The sequence below is a fragment of the Cheilinus undulatus genome, linkage group 15 (genome assembly GCF_018320785.1).
Source record: "Cheilinus undulatus linkage group 15, ASM1832078v1, whole genome shotgun sequence".
NCBI classification, from domain to species: Eukaryota; Metazoa; Chordata; class Actinopteri; order Labriformes; family Labridae; genus Cheilinus; species Cheilinus undulatus.
Window position 1 is genome coordinate 27,885,915 of NC_054879.1, and position 21,515 is coordinate 27,907,429.

The window sequence follows — 21,515 nt, forward strand, 5'->3', positions numbered from 1 at the left end:
TTCTTCTGTCAAAGACCCAGCTGTGCAGTAAAAGCTACAGATCTCTGAACTAGTCTGTCTCCATGACATTTTTGATTCTTCCAGTTTCTACATAACAAAGACACAAACAAAACCATGCGTTTTGCAAACTGTCTGACTACGGCAGGTCTTGTTAGTTGACCTGACAATCTTAAATGCATGCCAGTAAATATTGCATCAACACAACCAATCAAATCTGGACGAAAGCATCTCAGACCACCTCATCAGATATCACATCCTCTTCTATATGCATTGAGGTGCATCCACACAAAGGAATAAGGATTACTGCTTGTTATTCTTATACCCCAAACTGTGTTAATGTAAGGTATAAACAGGGTCTAAAGTGTCAGTGTAAAGGGTGGATGGGGGAGTGGGGGTGGGGGTGTAGAACTGGGGAGAGAAATGCAGGAAAGCGCTACATGCCGGAACTGAACTGTGAACATGGGGCGCGCCCTATGCAAAGTAACTTATTTACTTTTAAATTATCATGTACCACCAGTGCTGGTTTCTTTTCCTTCTTCAGTTATATGTGCAATAGCTAAATAAAATAAAATATGAGTTAAGACTAATAGATAAGACAGCTTTTCCAGTATGGTAACTGTTGTTTTTTGGCCTCATAACCCCTTTTAGAAACCAACAATGACATCATTGAGACTATGTCCATGTTTCATACAGTCAGTACTTGGTGTCAAATGATTCCTAGTTTATGTTTGAGATCGCTGTTGAATTTAAAGGTCTTACTAGGGTGGTCCTTTGTACTCAGGAAAACCAAGAACTCGAGGGGCAAACAAAGGACTGCAAGGTACAAGTGTGCAATAGAGTATTGCATTTATTAGTTATTTCTATTTACTGAATAATTTTAGTCATATATCAGATTTCATTGCTGCCTTGTGACTATCTAAACATTTGTTATAGAACAGCTCTAACCCTCAGCATTTCTATGTAACATATAACATTCCTTCACTTTCCCAGTCCCTCCCTTCATGGTGCACCAACACCTCCTCTCCTCTTTAGCTTATCCAACATTACTTCCTCTCCTTGTGACCCTGAGCCTCATCTCAGGCTGTAGCGTTGACCCCTGGGTGTCGACAGACCACACCTCCTGCTGCCATGCTGTCCATCATCTCACAGATAACACCCCCCCCCCCGCCTCGGTGTCATGTCCGCCTGGCACCTTGTAAAAAAGGACATGATAGCGAGGAAGGTCAGAACACAGTGAAGAGTCCTCCATGTTGTGCCAACTTTCACAACACTGAGTCAGTTTCTATTTATTTAACATGTTTAAACTTATCTTAAGTGGAGGAAATTGATGTGCTTATATTTTTACCACATAACAATTATGTAAATCTTTGTCTTCTGTCCTTGAGTTTAAAGTTTTTGAACACGACTGCCAACAAATAATTTTGAAAAAAAAAAAAAACAAAATCTGGAGCAGGGGCGTGTCCAAGGGGATGTCTGCCCTGAACTCTGTTGGAGCTTTTCCTCTATGACTTTAGGCCGCTTCAATCCAATCCAAACTGTGCTGACATACTTTTCCATCACCATGTTGGCGACGCTGCGCAACGCCTAGACACGCCCAGAATGGTTCTGCTCTGGAGCAGGGCAGAGGCGCGCCCGCCCCGCCCCCAAGCACTGTGCGGTGACGTCACCGCGGTTTGACATCATTCGGGAACGCCTCGCAAATGTATTTAAGTAGCAAACGCCACACCAAACTTAGAAATACCTTCTGGATTACCAATAGAAGAAGAAACTTTAAAATGGAAAGAACGCGTACTGAAGTGCTGTAATTCAACATCAGCTCTAAACACGCCCTCAGACGGTAGCCCACATTTTTTTCATATACAAGTAGAAGCTCTCAGTAAAGACTGGTAACCACAGCTTGGTGCCACCCCTGTCAAAGTCAGTGCACTATCCATCCGTCCATTTTCTCCTGCTTAGCTAGTGCAGCAGACGAAGCGAGTCACTCCCGACATCTCTATCCCCAGTCACATTTTCCAGCAGCTCCTGGAGGATTGTGAGGCATTCCCAGACCAGATGAGATATATAATCCTTACAGTGAGTCCTGGGTCCACCCAGAAGACCTCCACAGGGAGACAAACAGGAAGCATCCTGAGAATCACCTCAACTCGAAAGGAGCAGCAACTCAGCTCCAAGATTGCCACAGCCTCTCCTTCAGTAGTGACCTCCTGTGGCTTACCCTCCTTGTGGAGGGTGCAAATGATCGTCTTCTGGAAATTTGTCAAGTCAGCAGTCTTCCCCATGGTACTGAACCAGAGTAAGAAAGTGGATTTTTGAGCTGTAAGCTGTAATAAAGATTAAAACAAAAATGTCTTGGAATATTTTACTTTGTATGGAATGAATCATGAATTTATAAAAGTTTTTTTTTTGCAGCAAATCAAGGGGAAAAAATGAACTTTGTATTGATATTCTAATATTGTGTTTTCTGTATGTGCAGAGATACTGAAAAATGTTTAATTGAACCAAGTTTTTGTTTTTCTTTCATTTTTAAACTGGGGTTAACAAAACCACCACAGTCTGGTTAGAAAATGAAACCATTTATTGAACACGACCATTTCAGCAGATCCGCCCACACACAAAGCATCGAGTCACAATCACTCACTTCCAGTATATACAGATAGGCACATTCACATTCGGCTTTAAAGCCAGCCACAGCGACTACTGTAGGTCCAAACCTGTGGGTAGAGGTTTGGTCGACGCCTCTGAGTCCAGCAGGAGAAAAATCTGCCACAGTCTTCTGATCTAGAATCAGTTTTTCAACTTCCTCAGTCAAGTTTAAAGGTTTGGATTTGGGCTGGTGACTGATCTGGTGTTAAAAGTCCAGACCAGTTTTCTCTCCCTATAAATCCACCACCTCTGTTCCTGAAATGTTACACTGCAGATAGAGATCAGTGAATACAGTCAAGAGTGTAAATAACCGGAACACAGCTTTAAGATAAATAAAAGGATGTGGATCCAGAGAAGACAAGTTTGGATTTGGAGACAGTAATCATGTTTATGATGCTTCAACTCAACATCTGGAGGGCAAAAAACACAACTCTGTGTTGAAATGTAGCTCTACATGTCAGAAAAGTCGTTCAACTTTAATGGAAATCAATGTGATCAAGGAAGAAGGTGAAAAAAAAAACCTTTAATAATATTGAATGCATTCTTCTGGCAATAAACTTCAAATTTATTATGGAAAATTCAAATTAAAGTTTAAAATATGTTAAAAAAGGGAACAAATGAAACCAAACAAATGCACAGTGGATAGTAAAACTACAAGAAAACGTGAGTTTAGTCCATGAAAATTGAAGAATTTGGATTTCAACCAACTTTTCTTTGCAGTGCGTGGACTCAGAACAGCTTGGAGGAAGAATCAAGCACCTAAACAAGTGCTGAGTTTTAAAAATTAATCCATACCAACATAAATCACTGGTGAAAAAACAAGGAGTCAAAGCAGAAAGGAAAAAATAGTCTGTTTAATCGGAATAATCTCAGTCCTTCATATTTCCTAGGTTCCCAAACGTTCACTTTTTTAAAGGAGAAGACGAGGTGAGGGTGCAAGGTTGCAGCAGGTTTTCACTCAATGAGAAGGAAATGGCACCCAAAAAAATCCCCCCTGACGTAAAGAAGACACAAACTAATAAAAAGAGAAATAAATAACCAGTCTTACAAAAAGAAAAGGCTTCTCAGGAGGTGGGTTTTAAAGTTCAACCATGTCCGTCTGTGTTAACTCCATGTCCGCCTTGGTTCAGAGATATTTACACATCGAAGCAACCCAATCTGGGCTTAGTACGCACTTAATGCTACATTGCATGGATGAGGGTTCCTCTCATGTCGTATAAAGAAACGCAGCATGTCGGGAGGTTGCTTTTTAACCCCCTGCACCACAGTGAGGCAGCTCTGTCTGATCGCCTTTTGCAGTCCTGATTCCTGCACGTCTGAGCTGAAAAAAAAAGTCCTCTGTGGTGCGGAGGTTTGGCCTGAGAGCAGTACTAACGGGGGAAGAGTAAAATGAGAGCAGCGCAGGTAAATGTGGATGTGGGAAACAGCGAATCCACGTCACTGGAGAGGAGGAGGTTGATGGTGTTACGCTGTTCTGATGGAGAATGAAAATGCACAGAAAGACAGTAAATGGTAACTTTCTCAAATCGAATTGTTCTGTTGGACATTTGTGTGGACTTTGACACCATCAGCACAAGATTGTCTTAATCAGATTAATTGTTAGCATGTATATACCTTTAAGACACGACCAGATGCTGAAAATACTTTGGTTTTAGCATCTTTAGTCTCCAAAAGGAAAAGATAATTGATGCCAAAGTTTAAAAAATAAGGTGACAAACGATGGCTGACGACCTAAGAGAGGGGAGTGAGGTCTATGGTCACTAGTACAGTTACACTGGATAAAATCTCATCATTAAATCACTAAAATCTGTTGTTTAAGACCCTTATAAGTGCAAAGGATGCAACACTGAATGTTGGCTTAGCCATGTGCCCATTTCTAAGATGACATTTCTGGTCATTTCCTTCTTCCAGCGTCTTCCTTCATCCTCCTCCTCCGCTTTTTCCTCCTGGTGTCTGCATAAATGTCCATTAAAGCATGAAAGTGTGTTTTTATTATTTGAAACTTCTCACTGTGGCTCTCAGAGTCGTTGATGATGCACATCTGTACATCCAATCTTCTCCAAATGTCTTGAAAATGAACATTGATGATCTTCTACCTGATTTAACTTTAACCACAAGAACAAACTACACCTCCTCTATTCCTTACTCATTTTTATCTAGCTAGGTCACATTTCTGTTGCTGTATTCTTCTTAATAAAGCTCTCTCCTTGAGAACCAGTCAGGAACAGTAAGTGCTGCTCTTCACTGACATTTTCTTCATCTGCTACTCTCTCTGTGTTGGACGCTCCTCTCCAGGAGGAGACAGCGAGTCAGCGAGGAGGGGAAAAAGGAGCAGATGACGAGTCAGCGGAGGAGCAGCAGCACATACCCTACTGTCTATCCATCCTCCTCTTCTGCTTCTGTTCAGGCTCCAGGGAATAAATGTCCAGGCTTCTGCTACTCTCCCCCAACTGCATCACCCCTGTTCTCTTCCTCCTCATCTTCCTCTGGGTGTTGTCTGTCCGTGTAAACGTCCCTGACCATGAGGACTCTGATGAGGAGGCTCTCCAGGACCTGTCGCTCCAGGGGAGTGGAGCTGAACCACAGCGGGTTTTCAGGGCTGTAGGCCGGGTCTGGCTGAACGTAGAAGACATCCAGATGATCCCGCAGCGACGCCGGGCTGGAGGGAGGAGAGAGAGAGAGATGCAAAATGAGGTAAAAGTAGAGTTAGCAGATTACAAAAATATCAAGAAAGGTAAGAGAGAGAGAAATTTAGGTATAAGGATGAAATTAAAAATAAAAGCTTGAGAAAACTAGTTTGGAAAAGAAGGCAAGAAAAAAAAAAAGGGAAAGGCAGTTTATTTGGCATCTGTTTTGAATTTAGTCTTAGTTTTCTGAGTAAAAAGCCTTAAAGTTTTAGTCACATTCTAGCCTAAAGACACACTGAAGACATTTTTAAATGTATCTATAGCCATTTATCTCACTAGAGCAGAGGTTCTCAGCTGGTGGGTCGTCACCAAAATGGGGGTCTCAAAAGTGTCAGAGAAATAATGTAGGAAAAAAAAATGTGATATACAGAAGCCCCTAGTGGACATGCAGAACATGCATACCATTTTTATGTTTTCATGCGATGGAAATTAAATTTTGGTCTTTTTCCTAAGGCTTCAACTTATCTATTGCCTTTTCCATGATTACAAACCAGTTTTTCCTTAGATAAAGAAGGTATTACTCAAAAAACTGCATAATTTTCATAATGTCTGGAAACAATGGAGTAAATAAAATGTATGCATGCATGCAGTTCTGTGATGTTATGCTTTTAAACCTTTTATGTTTATCCTTTCTCTTTGTTCAATCATAATTCGTTCCATTTAGTGTCCAAAGTGCAACACTTTTCATTAAAATAACTTGTTAAATACCATTTAGGTTGTGAGTTCTCATAAAGATATGTTGGTGGGTCCTGAGGCCCGACCAGTTGAGAACCACTGCTCTAGAGTACATGACCTGCTTGTAGACAACTTAGAGACTGGAAGTCTCTCAATGGCATCCATTTGACCAGACACAATGCTTGTAGTCTGCGTTGATTCACTGTGTAGTAATATTCTCGAGGAGGTGCACATCAACTACATGAGTAGGTTGAGGGTTATGCAAACCCACAACATATGCTGTGGTGTAGATTCAGTGCAGAAGTATAAACCAAACTTGAATATCTTTATCTTTACATTTGACAGGTACTGCTTTACGTTGAGTCCTCATATTTAAATAATCAACACTGTGGTTCAGGATGTGAACAGCAATGAGGTATAATCACAGGACTCAACATAGAAACAGACAAAACAAACTATTTAAATTAAAGGTGCAAAATGAAATGTTTAAAGACACATCGTCTTTAATGATTATATACTGTGTTGTTATAGTAGTAGTAAATATATTTAACCCACCACTTGGATCTGTAGAGCTCATACAGGTGACACTCGTGCTTCTTCACCGGACAGCGTACTGTGGAGTCTCCTGAGTCGTCGTCTTGTTCAAAGTCCTGATCTTTGTCCTCCAGCTTCCGCTTCCTCTTCCTTGACTCTGTTTGCACTAAAGAACCAGATGATGAAATCATTTAAAACATTTGGATGTACTATATTCTGCAGTCTTGTCTTCTCCTTGGCCATTAATTTTTAAGTTGATAGAATGCTAATTTGAACGCAGAGTGATCAACTGTAATAAGTAGCGATGAAATGATAGAAACCAAGCAATAAAACAAAGAATACACGAACACTGACAATTTAAATCCCTTTGAAAAAAGTATAAAAATGCAATACCTTTTCAACAGAACAGAGGGGGATTTTTGTTTTTGGGTTCTTTAGTTTGACACAAGGGACCAAAGAACAGAGGCATGGGGGGAGCAAGTGGACACTTTGGCCTATTCGTAATATTACATAAGGATCACTTTTATAAATGAATAAAATTGTTTTATTAATAACTGTATAACTTAAAAATTAAGAAATAATATTTGGATTTACAAAAAATGTCAGTGAAAAGGATTTTTTTTTTATAGCCAGAGATGAAATTATAGAACAAAAAATACTCATAATCGATTTTAATCATTATAAAATCAGACAATGGTACAAAGTCATGATAAAATTACATGATCCAGAGTTGTCTACAGGTTTTTCTAGTGGAGCCTTAGTACAGAGCTTTGTCTCCATTTCATGGACTGAAATGCTGCCAAACCACTCAACACCACCAGGTGCGATCGGTCCACGGTGGTTGTTTATGTTAAGATAGTAGAGCCAGGAGAGCTCGACTAATAACGGGTGTGACAACCCCATCTAGTGGCAGGCAGCTGCTTTACAGCCTAGACAACATATGACCAGCATTTGGGTGTAAAGTCATCAAATGATTAGTTTACCAGACTTGTAATTCTAAAGCTGACTTGCGCAGGGATGATGTTTGATCAATTAATTGCACATACCCCACGTTAGAGGAATAAAAATATGCCCCTTTTTGTGCATTTATTATCTTGGTCCTACCATTGTGATCCTGAGAGATGGAAGGCACGCGGATGCAGACATTGGTCTCCTTGGTGACAGGATGGACGGTGTCAGGGCCATAGACGTTGGCGAAGGAGAGGCGGAGGTGCTGCTCCACAGTGCGCAGACCGAAGTATTTGGTGTTCAGGTAAACCAGAGAGCGCAGCAGAGTGGCAGGACTCTGCTCCCCGAGCTGCTGGCTGCTCCAAAGAATCGTCTCCTCCACTCGACCAAACAGTGAGCCTGCAGAGACCAGATTAAAATTTACACCAAATCCAGGAAATTTAACATCCAAAAGAGAAAAACCTACTTTCAAGAATCCAAGAGGGTTGGAAGGAGAGTATAGAAATATTTAAACAACTTGAGGTCATATCTCTACAGAAAATATTTATATTTTTGTCAATCCTATTTTTGGATCAAGAGTTGCTAAATCCTCACCGACACCTCAGTATACTGTAAGCCTTAAAAATTGTTAAAAGTGCATCAATGTGAAAACATTTGGAGAGTATACAGCTTAAATTAGCCAATATGACAGCAATAAAGGACATTAAAGGCAATTTTTTTTCCCACTTTCAGGTGTCCTCATACCACAAAAGTGCAATCACAACATATCAGGATGTGAACAGCAGAAGGGTTAAAATCATCGGACATTACTAAAGTTTAGACTTTAAACTTAAGCTTAGATAGATCTGTTAGTTCTACTTAGAACCTCACAAATAATTCCTTTCATATCTGCCAATATAACGGATATTAAACTTGTTAAACTGCAAAATGTTAGAAGGGGTCTTTCACCATCAGGAAGCACACTGGGCTGCCAGTCCTTCAGGACTTTGTTGAGCTCCTCTCCAAACGTCTGATAACTCGGGTCACTGAACAGGTCATCCTTCCGGCCTTTGGCATGAAGATGCTACAAACCAATAAAAACACATACTTCACAAAAGGTAAAAAGATCTCCAGAATTAACCAGTATTTTACTCATAACTTAAGTGTCCTCATATTTGAATGATCATCACTGTTTATCAGGATGTGAACAGCAAATGATTCTAATCACTGGACACAAAAATATCTACAATCAGAGGAAATGTTTTATTCTCTACTGAAGGTTCAGAATAATACATGTTTATCTTCTGTAAAAATACTATTAGTATAGGATATTTTAAAAAGGCTCAGACTAGATAAGCAGGCCCTGGAAAGCAGACCTTTTCAAAAGTTTTACCAAACTTTACCTCACACAAATCTTAAAAAACATTCTATGTCTTGTAAATCCATAACATTCTTACATTTTTCGGTCAGAAAAATCCAAATCCAGGAAACTTTAAACCATCCAGGGCTCTGATATAAGTCCATGCTGCTGCTGCTGCTGCTGCTGCTGCTCACATGTGGGAGCAGGAGGAAAGGAAGTGCAGTAGCATTATAGGTCCTACTGGAAACAAACTCCCTATCTTTAGTTCCTACCCCCCATGTGATCACCGATGGGATTTTTACCTCCTAAGACCCTGCATGCACATATAAGGGCATTATATTTTGGTCTGCCTACATTTTAATCATTTCAGCTTTAAGATGTTTGTCCTTAGTGTCTGTTGAAGTTATTAGCTTTGACTGTTATAATTGTCTGGAATATGTTCGGAAAGAAATCAAGCAATTTCAAAGAAAAAAAGAAATTGAAAGATTTAGGAGAACTGCTCTGAACTTGCTTTGAAATTTATTTGCAAAACTTTGGGAACTGGACTGAATTTGGGGGTTAGGGGTTGTCCTTTGAAATTTTCTGGAATTTCATGTACTTTGTTTGAGTGTTTGGATATGCCTGTCATTTTCATATTTGTAATCTGGGGGAAAGAACTGGTCAATTTTTTTAGAATTTGCAGTATAATTTGGGAAATGTGCTAAAAAAAATTGATGAATTTGCAAGGAATTTTTTGGAGACATTTTTAATTTATTTTTTAAGGTTCTATTATAAAATTTCACTGAAAGATTTGAGGATTGTCTTGATAAATGTTTGGGTACCTTTACGGGATGTTTAAAAATTTGTTAAAGAATTTCCCCTAAATCTTAGGGAATCATTTTTGATTCAGGGAAAGAACATTTCCAAGAAATCCCGGTTCAGAGACAAGACAGATGTTTTAACTTATGAGGTCTTACTTATCTCAAATAAGTTGGAGAAACTATAATGCTTTCCAAACAAAAGCTCAGGTCTAAAATCAGGTTGAATAAGGCAAAAGTTGGCAGGGATTATTCTAATATGTTAATTTTGAATATAAATTCAATATACTTTTCTGATAGTTTTTTCTTTGTGGTTTGCTGTTCCCTATTCCCTATTTTAATGGCTTTGTTAAAAAGATCAAATTTCAAATGGGTGTAAATGAGAGATTTTGATAAGCAGTTATATTCAAGCCCTTTTTTTACAGATGTAACCCTGAAATTTTCTGGATAAATAAAGGTAAACAAGCAGCCCATTGCTTTCAAATCTGTAGACTTTTTTTTTTTTCTTTTTTTTGAAGAGAGGGAAAAGAGGGCAGCGGGTCTTGCTGCTTTGCCTCTCTTGCATCAGGAGACTGGAACCCACTTTTCTTCCTCGGGTGTTTTGATAACAAGCTACTTCTCTTCTTCATTGGTTGTTTTATAGTGGTTAGCAAACACTTATACATAAAGTGCTTAACAAATTTATTAGACCACCTGTCATATTTGTCTCAAAGACCATCCAGCATCATGAAGTGCTTTAATGCGGACTCTTTCATTTCCAGTGAGCTCTCCTCTTACCATTTTTAACAGGAATGAGGAACTTCAAACTGAATTCACCCAAATTTGAATCTGGGCTTCTCTGAGATGTCAGAAATTAATCAAGCATAACATTCAACCACTAAAACTATTTTTTCTGTTCAGGAATGCAAGTAAATAACTATAATTTGACATATTAATCAAGAAATATTAATGTGCTTTACTATTTTTTCTTTTTTTTTTGTTAATCAGTAAATGTGAAAATTCATGGATAAAAATAACAATTATATTTTAGCATTAAAAATATCATTTAGGTTAAAGAGCTTCTACATTTTGGTGTATTAACCATTGCAGAAACATAAAAAATTATTTTGGTAAATACCAATGTTGTTAATTTAGGGCAGCTGTCAATGATATATTGTGAGATATATATATAATCTCACAATATATCATTGACATCCCTGTATCTGGATAAATACTGATCACAAGATTCTTGCCAATACACAGCCCTATTACTTCATATTAAATGTGTTAGTTGATAAGTTGCTGCCAGGTATACTTGTCAATGTCCACCTTCTTTAATTCTAGTAACATCACCAAAGTAAAGATATTACTCAGTCCCTAAATCAACAAATTGTTACCAACCTGCTGGATCCCCAGACAGAGGTAGAGGATGCTGTCTGGAGAGTAGCGCTCCCCATTTGGCCTGCAGATCTCCCTGACAAACTGGGACAGAGCCACATTCAGCTCCTCTGAACTCAGCGTTAAAAGGTTACCTTTAGACCGGGCTGCAGGAGATAAAAAAAGGAAGGAACTGCTGTTAGAAAGCAAGCCTTATGTTATTTCCATAAAGATCATCAACCTTTAATTTTCACCCGTCATACACTTCTTGATTACTTGAAGAGAGCAGCTGATGAATGATGAAGCCTAGTTTACCTGGTTTGGAGCGATCCTTTGGTTTGGTGTCAGTTGATTTGTCAGAAGCAGACATTGCCCAGCGTTTCCAGGCGTGGATGCCGTATCGAGATTTGAGAGGAAGTGGTTGTCCTTCTGAGGATTTTCCTGATTGATTAGACGAAGAGGACGACGCCAGGTCTGAGCTTCCCTCTACTGCCTTCCTCTTATTTCCCTTCAACACAAACACAACAAATGATGGACTCAGCTACTGGGATGTCAACTTAAACAAAAGTCGCTTTCTTTTACACTCAAAAAGTTAGTAATTTTATCAAAATATCTGATATAATACTTTGATACTTTAACAAGAACACGGTCTGTTATTGTTAAGCTACGGATGTTGATTTACATTTTTAACACAAAGCTGCTGCGAGGGAAGAGAAAGCACAGAAATTCTGAAGTAATTTTGGGGTCTGATAAAAATGCACATTCATGTCTTACAGAGAGAGAGGTGGTGACAGTCTTAATTTCACAAACACGTTGGTAAAGTTTGGCAAAGAAACACTGCCATTATTTTGTTCAGTTTAAAGCTGTGAACAAGACTTTCCCTAAAATCTTTGGTGGTTAAAAACATGAAATGATCCAATCATGCATTTTTATTGTTGTGGCTTCAGAAAAAGGGAACAATATTATCCAATTTAAGAGATATTGCATAAAGTTTAAAACTGTAACTGTGACATCTCTGGTAGTATCTGTGAATTCATACTTGTCTCTTGGGCTGTGGTCGAGGTACCGTCTCCTCTGGTTCCTCCTTCTCCTCTGCCAGAACAGGAGGTAGAGAGAAACCCATGTCCTCGTCCATCCCCTCCAGGACAGGAGCAGGGTCCACACCTGAGATGGAAATAACCAATGTTGAATTATTTTGTTAGAAGTTTTAAAGTAATACTTTTTTTTAGACTTTCTGCTACCTGTAGCAAGGGAAAACAAAAAGGAAGCTTATTTTAAGAAGGGGGTATTTTACATTTTGGATTAAAAAGAGGCTGTGATATGCTTAGAGCTAGGGATGCAAGATATACTGTATATACACACATTTTCCAATTGTAAAAAAAACCCAAGTTTCTCCTATGCAAAGAGAGGTTGAATCAAGAGGAGCTGGATAGTAGAAAGCCTGGCAGTTGTTTTTACATTTGGGGCTTCATTCAAAATGTTCAGGGCTCACAGTGGCCTTTCTTGAGTGTGTAGCACCCTAGGTAACCACCTTTACCTGATGGTACACTTATAAGTTTGCAATATTTTAGGCCAAAATGTGACACACAAGGCTGCAAGTAAGATGGGATAAAGGGGAGAGCTTTCTGTAGCCCAGCCAGATGGGGGGGCATGGGGTCAGGAAATTTATGGTCCATTGAAAAGTTAATCTGTGATGATCATCTTTTATCTTTAACCTGAATAATAATCACTTTTATAAAAAAAACAAACAAAAATGATTTGTATTCATTAATCCCTTTTCATAAAACAGAATTACCTTTTAATTTGTAGTGTACTGTGGACGGGTACATTTAACTAAACCATTTAGAAAATAATGACAGACTTCAGAGCTAAGCCATGCTGTGCAAAAGTGTCAGGATGCCAGAGAATAACGTAGAAGGAACTGAAATAACTTAAGGGGATTTTATTAATTATGAAAAGAGGTTGAAAATGGGCAAAAGTGGCAAAAACTGGCGGAGAAAGAAAGTGTTGAAAAGTGGTAAAAGAGTGGCAAAAATGGGTTAAAGGTGTGAAAATGGGATAACAACAGCAAAATGGGTTAAAAAAAATTTAAAAAGGGTGAAAAAAGGGCAAAAAGTGGTTAAAAGTGGCAAAAAAGATTAAAATGGCAATAATGGGCTAAAAGTAGCCAAAAAGGGTTACAAAAAAGTGGCAAAAATGGGTAAAGAAGGCTAAAAGGGGTGAAAAAGGGTGGAAAAAAATAATGAAAAGCGGAGCCAAATAATAGCTCGACAGACTTTCAGCTCAAAATGAACTAACTGTTAGCCAGGATGCTAGCGCCAATGATACTGATCTAACACACATACACCGACATCATCAATAAATCACAACGGGGGAGGGCCTGTTCGCTGGGTTATCAGGGTCCCAGCCATTGCTGTGGGCAGGCCTGATGATATATACTGCTGATATACACCTGCTTATCTATCAGCTTTAAATATCAGTGGAAATGGTCATATCTGCGGATACAGATATGTCGACAATATTTTGCATCCCTACTTACAACTACCATCATTTTTGGTGTACCAGACTTTTAACAAAATTATGCAGTTAGGAATAAATAATTATTTCTGGTCTTGTTACCAATTTCACACTCCTCCTTAGGACAGTAGACCAAACCTTCAGCCCTCCGCTCAGACAGATAGTAGTGATGACAGCAGAGCCAGAAATAACCAGAGGGAAGAATTTTAATCTCAATTACTGCACTGATCCATTGAAAACAAGACCGTGCTGTCAGATGTTACATAAGAGCAGCACAGAAATAAGAAAGTGACAAGGGGAAATATATTTTCAGGGTTGAATTAAGGAGACTTTCTTTATTTACCTGGCCTACAGCTCTCACAACATGGACATGTAAGGGATATCTGCATTGCTTGGTAAGAGCATCAAACTAATCTAAACCAAGCTGATTTTTTTTTTTTTTTTTTTTTACAAGAACACAGATGGTAGAAATACTGGATGAAGGCTGAGCGACAGCAGCTGTTTGGCTACTAAAGGGGGTCTTTTGAAGCACATTCATGGCAGCTGCCATAATGAAAACACTGTCTCAAAGTAACTTTTATTCAACCAAGACACAGACATAGAGGTGGAGCCAAGGCAGATCTTAGGCCTCCTAACAAACAGCTGCAACATGCTGGCTCATAGTCTTCTGTGCAGCATCCACATCTGCAGTGTCTGCATGAAGAAATATACTATTCAGTTTAAAATCCTTGTTTGAACCACACTGTAGACATGTTTATTTCTACTGTAAAAATTAGCACTTTGGCATGGGTTGTGTAAGTGAATTCCCGGTGCTTCCTACTGGCTTCATTTTTTAATCATGGCAGTTGCTGCTTGGACTGGTTTCACTAAGCTGGGACAGACAGATCTGTTGTTGAAGTATTAGCGGGTATTTACCTTTTGGGAAGTCTTCTTCCAGGTCCAGGTCAGGCTCATACTTTTCATCCTCATCATCTTCCTCCTCTTCTTTTGTCTCCTCCTTCTTCACCTCCTTATCTTTCTCGGAGCTGCTGCTCGAGGACTTTGCGTCTCCTTGTTCTCTCTTCACCTTCACTGGCTTCACATCTGAAACACACATCGTCATCAGTTTGCAAATAATTGCAGATCTAAATCTATGTTCAAATAAACTCCATAAAAATCTGCCTTATAAGTATCACAACCCTGATCTCTTTTTTAAAAATTTATAATTTTATTGGCAACAGAAAAAAAAGACATGATACACACACATAAAACGGCAAAACCCTTATCCCTCACCACAAACCGTCCCAGATGTAGACTCCTTACATCCTCCCAAATATTCTTCTCAAACAATATCAGCCACATAGCATATTACTTATATATCAGTTTGCAAGTGTGTTTACAAAACGTAAAGGCACAAAAATGATAGGTAATAAGTTCCAAATCATAGAAATGGAAACAACTCTAATCTCTTAATTTTAGGTATTAAACCTTCACTGTTTTGTACCTGGTTTCTGGTCCTCTATGATCATGTCAGCCTCCGATGGATCTTCTGTATCGGCCGACACCTTGTTTTTCAGGTCGTTGATGGTCTGGATGATCTGTTCTGCCCCCTGCAAGGTGGTGGGCAGGAACACAGGCACAGGAACCTGGACCGCAAAGGACCATAAAAAACTGATTGAAAATTTCATCCTTATTTTGATTAGGTCATTAATGCCACAACCTAATTTTTCCTGTTTGTTTTTTTACCCTATTTGATTCTTACGTGTCATTTTAAGCAGCCACAAATTTAAACATTTATTTTACAGGCTTTTATTGACTTAACCACGTGTCTACCAGCTCTTAGAAGTTTTACCAGGAATTATCTGTATATGTTAATGGGATAAAGACTTGTGTCTTACCGGTACAGGCAGAGAGACTGGAGCTGGGGTGACCTGGGAATACATGTTCATGGGCATGGGGATGAAGACAGGCACAGGTATGGGAACAGGAATGTACTCCCTCTTCACACCATCATCAACATCTGTGAACATTGATATGTCAGATCTTAACATTAAATAACCGTGATGGTTGTGAAGTAGGGACCAACAGCTCAGCGAGCTGCACAGCACACTGCTGCTGGTTGTTTGTTTTCCTTAAGTATGGAGCGTTTTGACTATTTACTAAACAGAATACCCAGTTTTTCTTAATATGCAAGATTATGATCTTATGTGGAGGAAAAACTGTGCAACCATCCTGGTCTGAGTACTATGAATCCCAGCACACTTTGGTATTTCAAGCAACTGCTTCACTGCTAAATGAATAGTGTCAGGCATTTATAGCATAGCCAACTTTTCAGATTAAAAATAGGTATATTTTACAGTGGGTCATGAATACTGGATTTTACAGTTATCAGCTGAACTCAGGTGTGTTTGCTTAACACATAAATCATGCCATTTTAATTGTTATTTCTAACTTCTCATTGATAATATGTCAGTGATTGAGTGTGCACACTTTTACAGTAAGATCAATAAGCCACTGTTGCCTTTGTCAAATGTAAATGGCATTAATGATATTTTCCTAAACAGTTTGGTTTGCCCGTTGGTTAATTTGTAACATGCAGCGACACTTTACAAACAAACAAATAAATAAACAAACAAAACAAACGAACAAATAACAGGTGTTTGTGTACCTGTCTGTAAAAGTTTGCTCTGCATGTGTGGTTTGCAGTAGGTCGCCTTGGTCAGAGTGAGCGGCTTGCAGAGCACCGCCTTGTTCTTGACATCTCTCATCATTCCACCTCCACCATACGCCACAGTACCCTGATTCACCATCTAAAACATGACAAAGAAAACACAAATGCTCTCTGCCTTTAGCTTTTATTGGTAAACATATTAAAACCCTCAGGTGAACATGCAGAAACCGAGATAACAGAATTAAAAGAAAACTATCATTACAATAGAATGAAATTAAATAAATGTACTATTTGGGAATTAAACTTCCACACAAATGGCACTACATTCAGTCAATACAATTCTTTCATAGGACAGTAAGTTTGATATAGAGGGGAGTATTTTGTAAGAAAATGTCTTTAAGTTTAAAGTTCTTACGTGGTGAAATAAGTGACATAAAAACAAAAAAGCCTCAAATGATGTCCTGGATTGTTACTTACTCCAAGTTTGGCTCCTTGCATTTCATACCCTGTAAAAAAGGAAATACAGCAATAAATTGACCATGATAATTTTTTAAGAGATACAAATCATCCAGAATATTGTTTCAAAACATATGTGTTCATTAGTTAGTCATTTTTGATTACTTGCATATTTTTGTATTACTCAATAGTTCTAATTCTCGACCCTAACGGATCATTTTCAGTCTCATGTACCTAAAAACATGAGCTCTTGGGACAAATTTGCGCAAAGACTTTCAACATTTATACGTGTCATACAGATGGGCAGTGAAATGCAGCAGCTGTGCCACAAGGCTGTAGGGTTATCACAATACCACTTCTTTTACTCCAACTTCAATACAATTCTAGTATAAAACAGATAATATTGATGCCTACTTTGATACAATGGCAGCAAAAAAGGCCCAACTCCCCACTATTTAATTTAATTTAATTTCTCATTTTAATAACTAAAAGTGCAAGTTAACAGGTGAAAACTGTCTAAATGCATGAATATGTTAGCAACTTAAAAAATTTATTTGGACAATGTAGACAGCTTTGTTTCTCTCTGAATTAAAGATGCAACTTCAGATCTGTTGTTTTTTTTTAAAGCATTGGTACTTTTTAATACTATTGATCATGAAAATGACAGATATTGTATAGTTTTTAAAAAAATGGTATCAAGGAGTATGAAAAGGAAAATTTCTAACCTTTAAAGCAACACAATTGCTAAATTTTCTTTTAACAAAGTTATAGAGTTTAATGTAGCAATATAATGACAAAAAACCATTGCTCACTGTCAAATTTCTGTCTGCATTTAAGAACACAACTCTACTTCTTCTCAGCTTTATTTCCTCTGATCAGCCCCTATTTGTACCTAAGAAAAGCTTATGCCTTCATACAGAAGAGGCCCATACAGATAAAAAAAAGTTATACGTTGCTCTCAAAAATCAACATAAAGTTCAATTGGTTCTTTGGCGCCTCCCTTAGGAGGTCCTAGACCCCAGGTTGGGAACCAGTGATTGAAAGGAAACGCGTAAACACAAACCCTCAAAGTCTGTACCTATGGTTGTGTTCTCTGGGCCTTTCTGTGTGACCATGATGGGCTCGTTCTGCTGGCAGTAAAACTTCAGTAGACACTCCTGATCACAGAAATGCTTCATCTCTGCTCTCCACATCACAGACTCCGTCAGGTTCCCCTGTACTTTACAGCAGTCACATCTCGCCGCCTAGTGGCCACAAAAGGAACAGTTACAGAACATTAGAAAAACGTATCCTTGAGTAGAAATAAATCCTCTGATGTTTATAAATGCATAGATAAAGAATAACTGACCTTATAGTACCAGTCATGGAACTTCTTGGCACAGGTCTCACTGCAGAAGTCCCGTGTCATGCCACCGAACTGCTTGGTCACGCCTCTCTTACAGAGCTGGTTACAGTGATTACAACTGACACACTTCAGACCCAAACGCCTGATGAAGTCCTGCTTGAATAACAGCTTACAACCTAGGAAAAACAAACAAAAACTAGTCAGTTCAGGAATAATACACACAAACAAGAAATAATAAAAAAAGTAAACAAAAAAAAAAGCTGAAGAGTTAATGAAGAAACATCTTTAATTAAAGGGTCAATCAAAACCTAACAACAGCAGCCATCAATGAATATCATCTTCTTTAGCGATCGCTTTAATACTTTAGGAAAAGTGCTTACGTTAATCAAGAGTCCTACAGATGAGAGAAGATGATAGAAGATTAGTACCTTCACTGCAAAATGGTCTCTTGACTCCGGAGAACTTGACCGTCTCATGTAGCGTCTTCTCTTCTTGGCAATACTCGCAGAACGTCACAATGCAGTGCAGCTTCTTGTAGTCCTCACAGCACGCCTTACTGCAGAACTGGTAGACTTTATCCTGAAACACACATATAGGGAGGGGGTCTTTAGGGGTTCAAGAGCCTAAAATACAAAAACAATGGTTACTGGGAGTCTAAATCCAATGAATAGTGAATTTAACAAAAATAATGACTTTTCTAAACAGGGATTGGCATCACAACATAAGAAAATAAAGTGTTGAGTGTCTATTCAGACTCTCTCCGTCAAACTGGACAAACAACCCCATCTTATACTAGAAATGTCAAACTTTTTTCTTTTCTTTTGTTCGTATAATGCAGATCATAACTGAAGTGATCTCAAGACACTTAACAAAGAGGGCGGGTCTAGACCGTACCCTATGATATGTTATTTTAAAGACCCAAGGCTAATCACCACAAGCTCAGCACTAGTAGTATTTAGCCTCATTACAGTGGCAAGGATAACCTTCCCTTTAATGGGTAGAGACCTCGAGCAGAACCAGACTGACGTTGACAGTCAGATGCCGAGGCCGCACTGGGGTTGGAAAGGGGTAAGAGGTGGGGGAGAAGCTGGAAGAGAGAATAGGGGGATGCAGAAAGAGGGAAAAGAAACTGGAATCCCATATATTATGGGTGGATTTCAAACATGTGAAATGAGTCCTGAACCTGTAAACAGGTGGGCAGACTACAGCTCCTCAATCACTGGCTTAAAAGTAGAGTTGTTCTGATTCTGATACCTGTAATGGAAATTAGTACTATACTGCTTAAAATGCAGGTATTGGTATCGGTAAGTACATGTGCTTAAGCACCAATCTGAAACATTTTTTGTAACTTTACACTTTGCTTTGTTTAGCCATGCTAAATGCTAGTGTTATTAACTGGAAATAAATTCTTCTTCACTGCCGAAAAAAACTCCATACACAGACTACTATTTTTAGAGAGCGAAGAAGAACCAAAGGACCCACAGCAGCAGCAAAGTTTGGAGGCTGCGTGACAGCTATTCGCTGTATGTGTTAGTTGAAAAACCTTCCAGACCGGCGTTGTCATACATGACAAGAAGTGACAGTTTATTAAAGGTTAAATAACTTGTTTTTCCTATTGAAGCTAGCCATTGTGCTGTCCCATTGGTGCTATCTATGCCTTTAAACCTCTTACAGCAGTGTTTCTAGTGAGCCTGGAGCTCAGGTGACTTTTTGGAACTTTAAAGATTAAATACACACCAGTCAACCAGATAGAGAATGTCTTTTTTATCAATTTTCAATCATTTATCACCACTTGCTCAAATGTTAACCATCATATTGTTTACCCTCTCTGAGGGTCTGTCAACCAATGGCAGGCTGTCCCATTATAACGTCATGCTGCCTGAACGGAGCATAATGGAGAGAAAGAGAGAAGGAGAGAGCCTGTGCGCACCCCTGTGTTATTGTTTTTTTTTTTTAATATATATATTTAGCAGTAAAACTCAAAATAATCAGCAGGAAAAACAACTTTAAGCATCAGAGAAAGGCTGTAGGTTATGTTCTACTTTGGAGACATGTTCTGAGTTCACTGTAGGGCTAAAATAATTTGCTTGTCACACAGCACAGTCGGTCCAGAAAGTTTACACTGGTCCGGTAGCGGGAGGGATAAAGTGGTATTGGAAAAACTCTACTTAAAAGTCAGCAGGAACCCAACACCAGTTCAAAATTTGGCCACTTAACTTCTCTGTAGTTTCAACCCAAAGTTACAAAGCTCTTCTTTTATATTAATCATAATTTGAGGACAAAAAATGTATAATGAGAATAGTTAATTACTTAATTATTTGAAGCAAAAAAACGCCATGCCATAGTGTTTATTCTCATTGCTACTGCTGTTTTCTAATCTACATGCATTCAGTTTCAGGACTCGACCCAAATGGGGGGGTTGGTCAGAGTGGAGAGTGACACTGGATTGCTCTTCTCTGCTAATGATCATGAGCGTTTCCTGTCTTTAACATCCACGTAAACTCTAAAACTAAATCTATCTGCATAAAAATGCAGGAAATACTATGAAATGCTAAGTGTTAAGCTTTTTGTTCTGTTTAATGTTGTAGTAATGGGTAAATGAGCTTGTATTCTTCTTTGAATGGTATTAAATGAACTGTAAAATAGGAATAGGATGCAAGTGGCTGTATTGACCTGCAGCTTTTTATAATAATTTTTGTGTTTTGCTACTTAATTCCTTATAAAAGAGCAGACTGAATAAGATAACTCATCTTTCTGCCCTTTTCAATCAAGATTGGAGTTTTTATGCTTTGTTTTAACTGTTTTGTTTCATTACAGAATGTGATGGATGTACATATAAAATAAGAATACAATACAATGACAAAAGGGAAATTTGTCCTGAGGATGGTCTCACCTCCCACTCCAGGATTTCAGGCTTCAGGCTGAATGCTCCTCGACAGTAGTTACATTTCAGCTGGACTGTGTTGTTTGTGGTAGATACCGGCGTCTGTCCATTTGTGGTTGTTTGAAAAGTAGCATTCTGTGAAAAGAATACAAAAAATGTAACTATTAAAATCTTCAAATCAGTTGCAGTTGATCTTCAACTATGTAATTCTGTAAATCCCTTCCAAAGCATCTCTGTAAGCCTGTTTTTTACTTTATGTTTACGTAGATCGGTTCTACTATGCTCAAATGTCATTTTTTCACCTGGCAAATGTTTTCTTATCACACCTTTATAGAATTTTATAAACTGCACAAAAAATGAGGAGAAAATTTGTTCCTAATTAAACTGTAAATTTATGCATCATGGTGCTAAATGCTAACCAGGTCACTGACTCTACCAAGGGAACATGATAATTTATGCTACTGTTTTAATGACGATGTGTGTGATTATTTTGTTTTATAACTTTACAACTCTGGCTCTCATTCCTTCAGGGTTCATAACATTTTGTCTTTACTAATGGTAGAGACGCTGGGACATGGGGGTCGACCTAACACTTCTTATGAAGAGGAGAGCTGAATATCTGAGTTGACCATCCTCTGATTAAATCATTCCAAGTTTTTGTTGCATGAGATTAGTATACACGTG

At 38.6% G+C, this 21,515-nt stretch overlaps 1 protein-coding gene across 4 annotated transcripts in view; it reads right to left on the reverse strand.

The window, feature by feature from the left end:
• Positions 1 to 3,475: 3,475 nt before the first annotated feature.
• The window catches only part of zmym2 (zinc finger, MYM-type 2), a 51,786-nt gene continuing 33,746 nt past the window's right edge, over positions 3,476 to 21,515 (reverse strand). For 3 of the 4 annotated variants that reach the window (XM_041806721.1, XM_041806722.1, XM_041806723.1), the window contains exons 10-25: positions 20,841 to 20,966; positions 18,376 to 18,526; positions 17,951 to 18,123; positions 17,681 to 17,846; positions 16,624 to 16,652; positions 16,144 to 16,285; positions 15,374 to 15,495; positions 14,980 to 15,121; positions 14,412 to 14,579; positions 12,019 to 12,143; positions 11,295 to 11,487; positions 11,004 to 11,146; positions 8,436 to 8,550; positions 7,644 to 7,886; positions 6,561 to 6,705; positions 3,476 to 5,302 (exon numbers count right to left, since the gene is read on the reverse strand). In XM_041806721.1, coding sequence (XP_041662655.1) covers positions 5,080 to 5,302; positions 6,561 to 6,705; positions 7,644 to 7,886; positions 8,436 to 8,550; positions 11,004 to 11,146; positions 11,295 to 11,487; positions 12,019 to 12,143; positions 14,412 to 14,579; positions 14,980 to 15,121; positions 15,374 to 15,495; positions 16,144 to 16,285; positions 16,624 to 16,652; positions 17,681 to 17,846; positions 17,951 to 18,123; positions 18,376 to 18,526; positions 20,841 to 20,966 — 2,406 coding nt within the window. In that variant the 3' untranslated portion in view covers positions 3,476 to 5,079. Of the gene's footprint in view, positions 5,303 to 6,560; positions 6,706 to 7,643; positions 7,887 to 8,435; positions 8,551 to 8,923; positions 9,013 to 11,003; positions 11,147 to 11,294; positions 11,488 to 12,018; positions 12,144 to 14,411; positions 14,580 to 14,979; positions 15,122 to 15,373; positions 15,496 to 16,143; positions 16,286 to 16,623; positions 16,653 to 17,680; positions 17,847 to 17,950; positions 18,124 to 18,375; positions 18,527 to 20,840; positions 20,967 to 21,515 lie in introns of those variants that run through there. The other variant, XR_005992967.1, reaches the window with a different exon arrangement.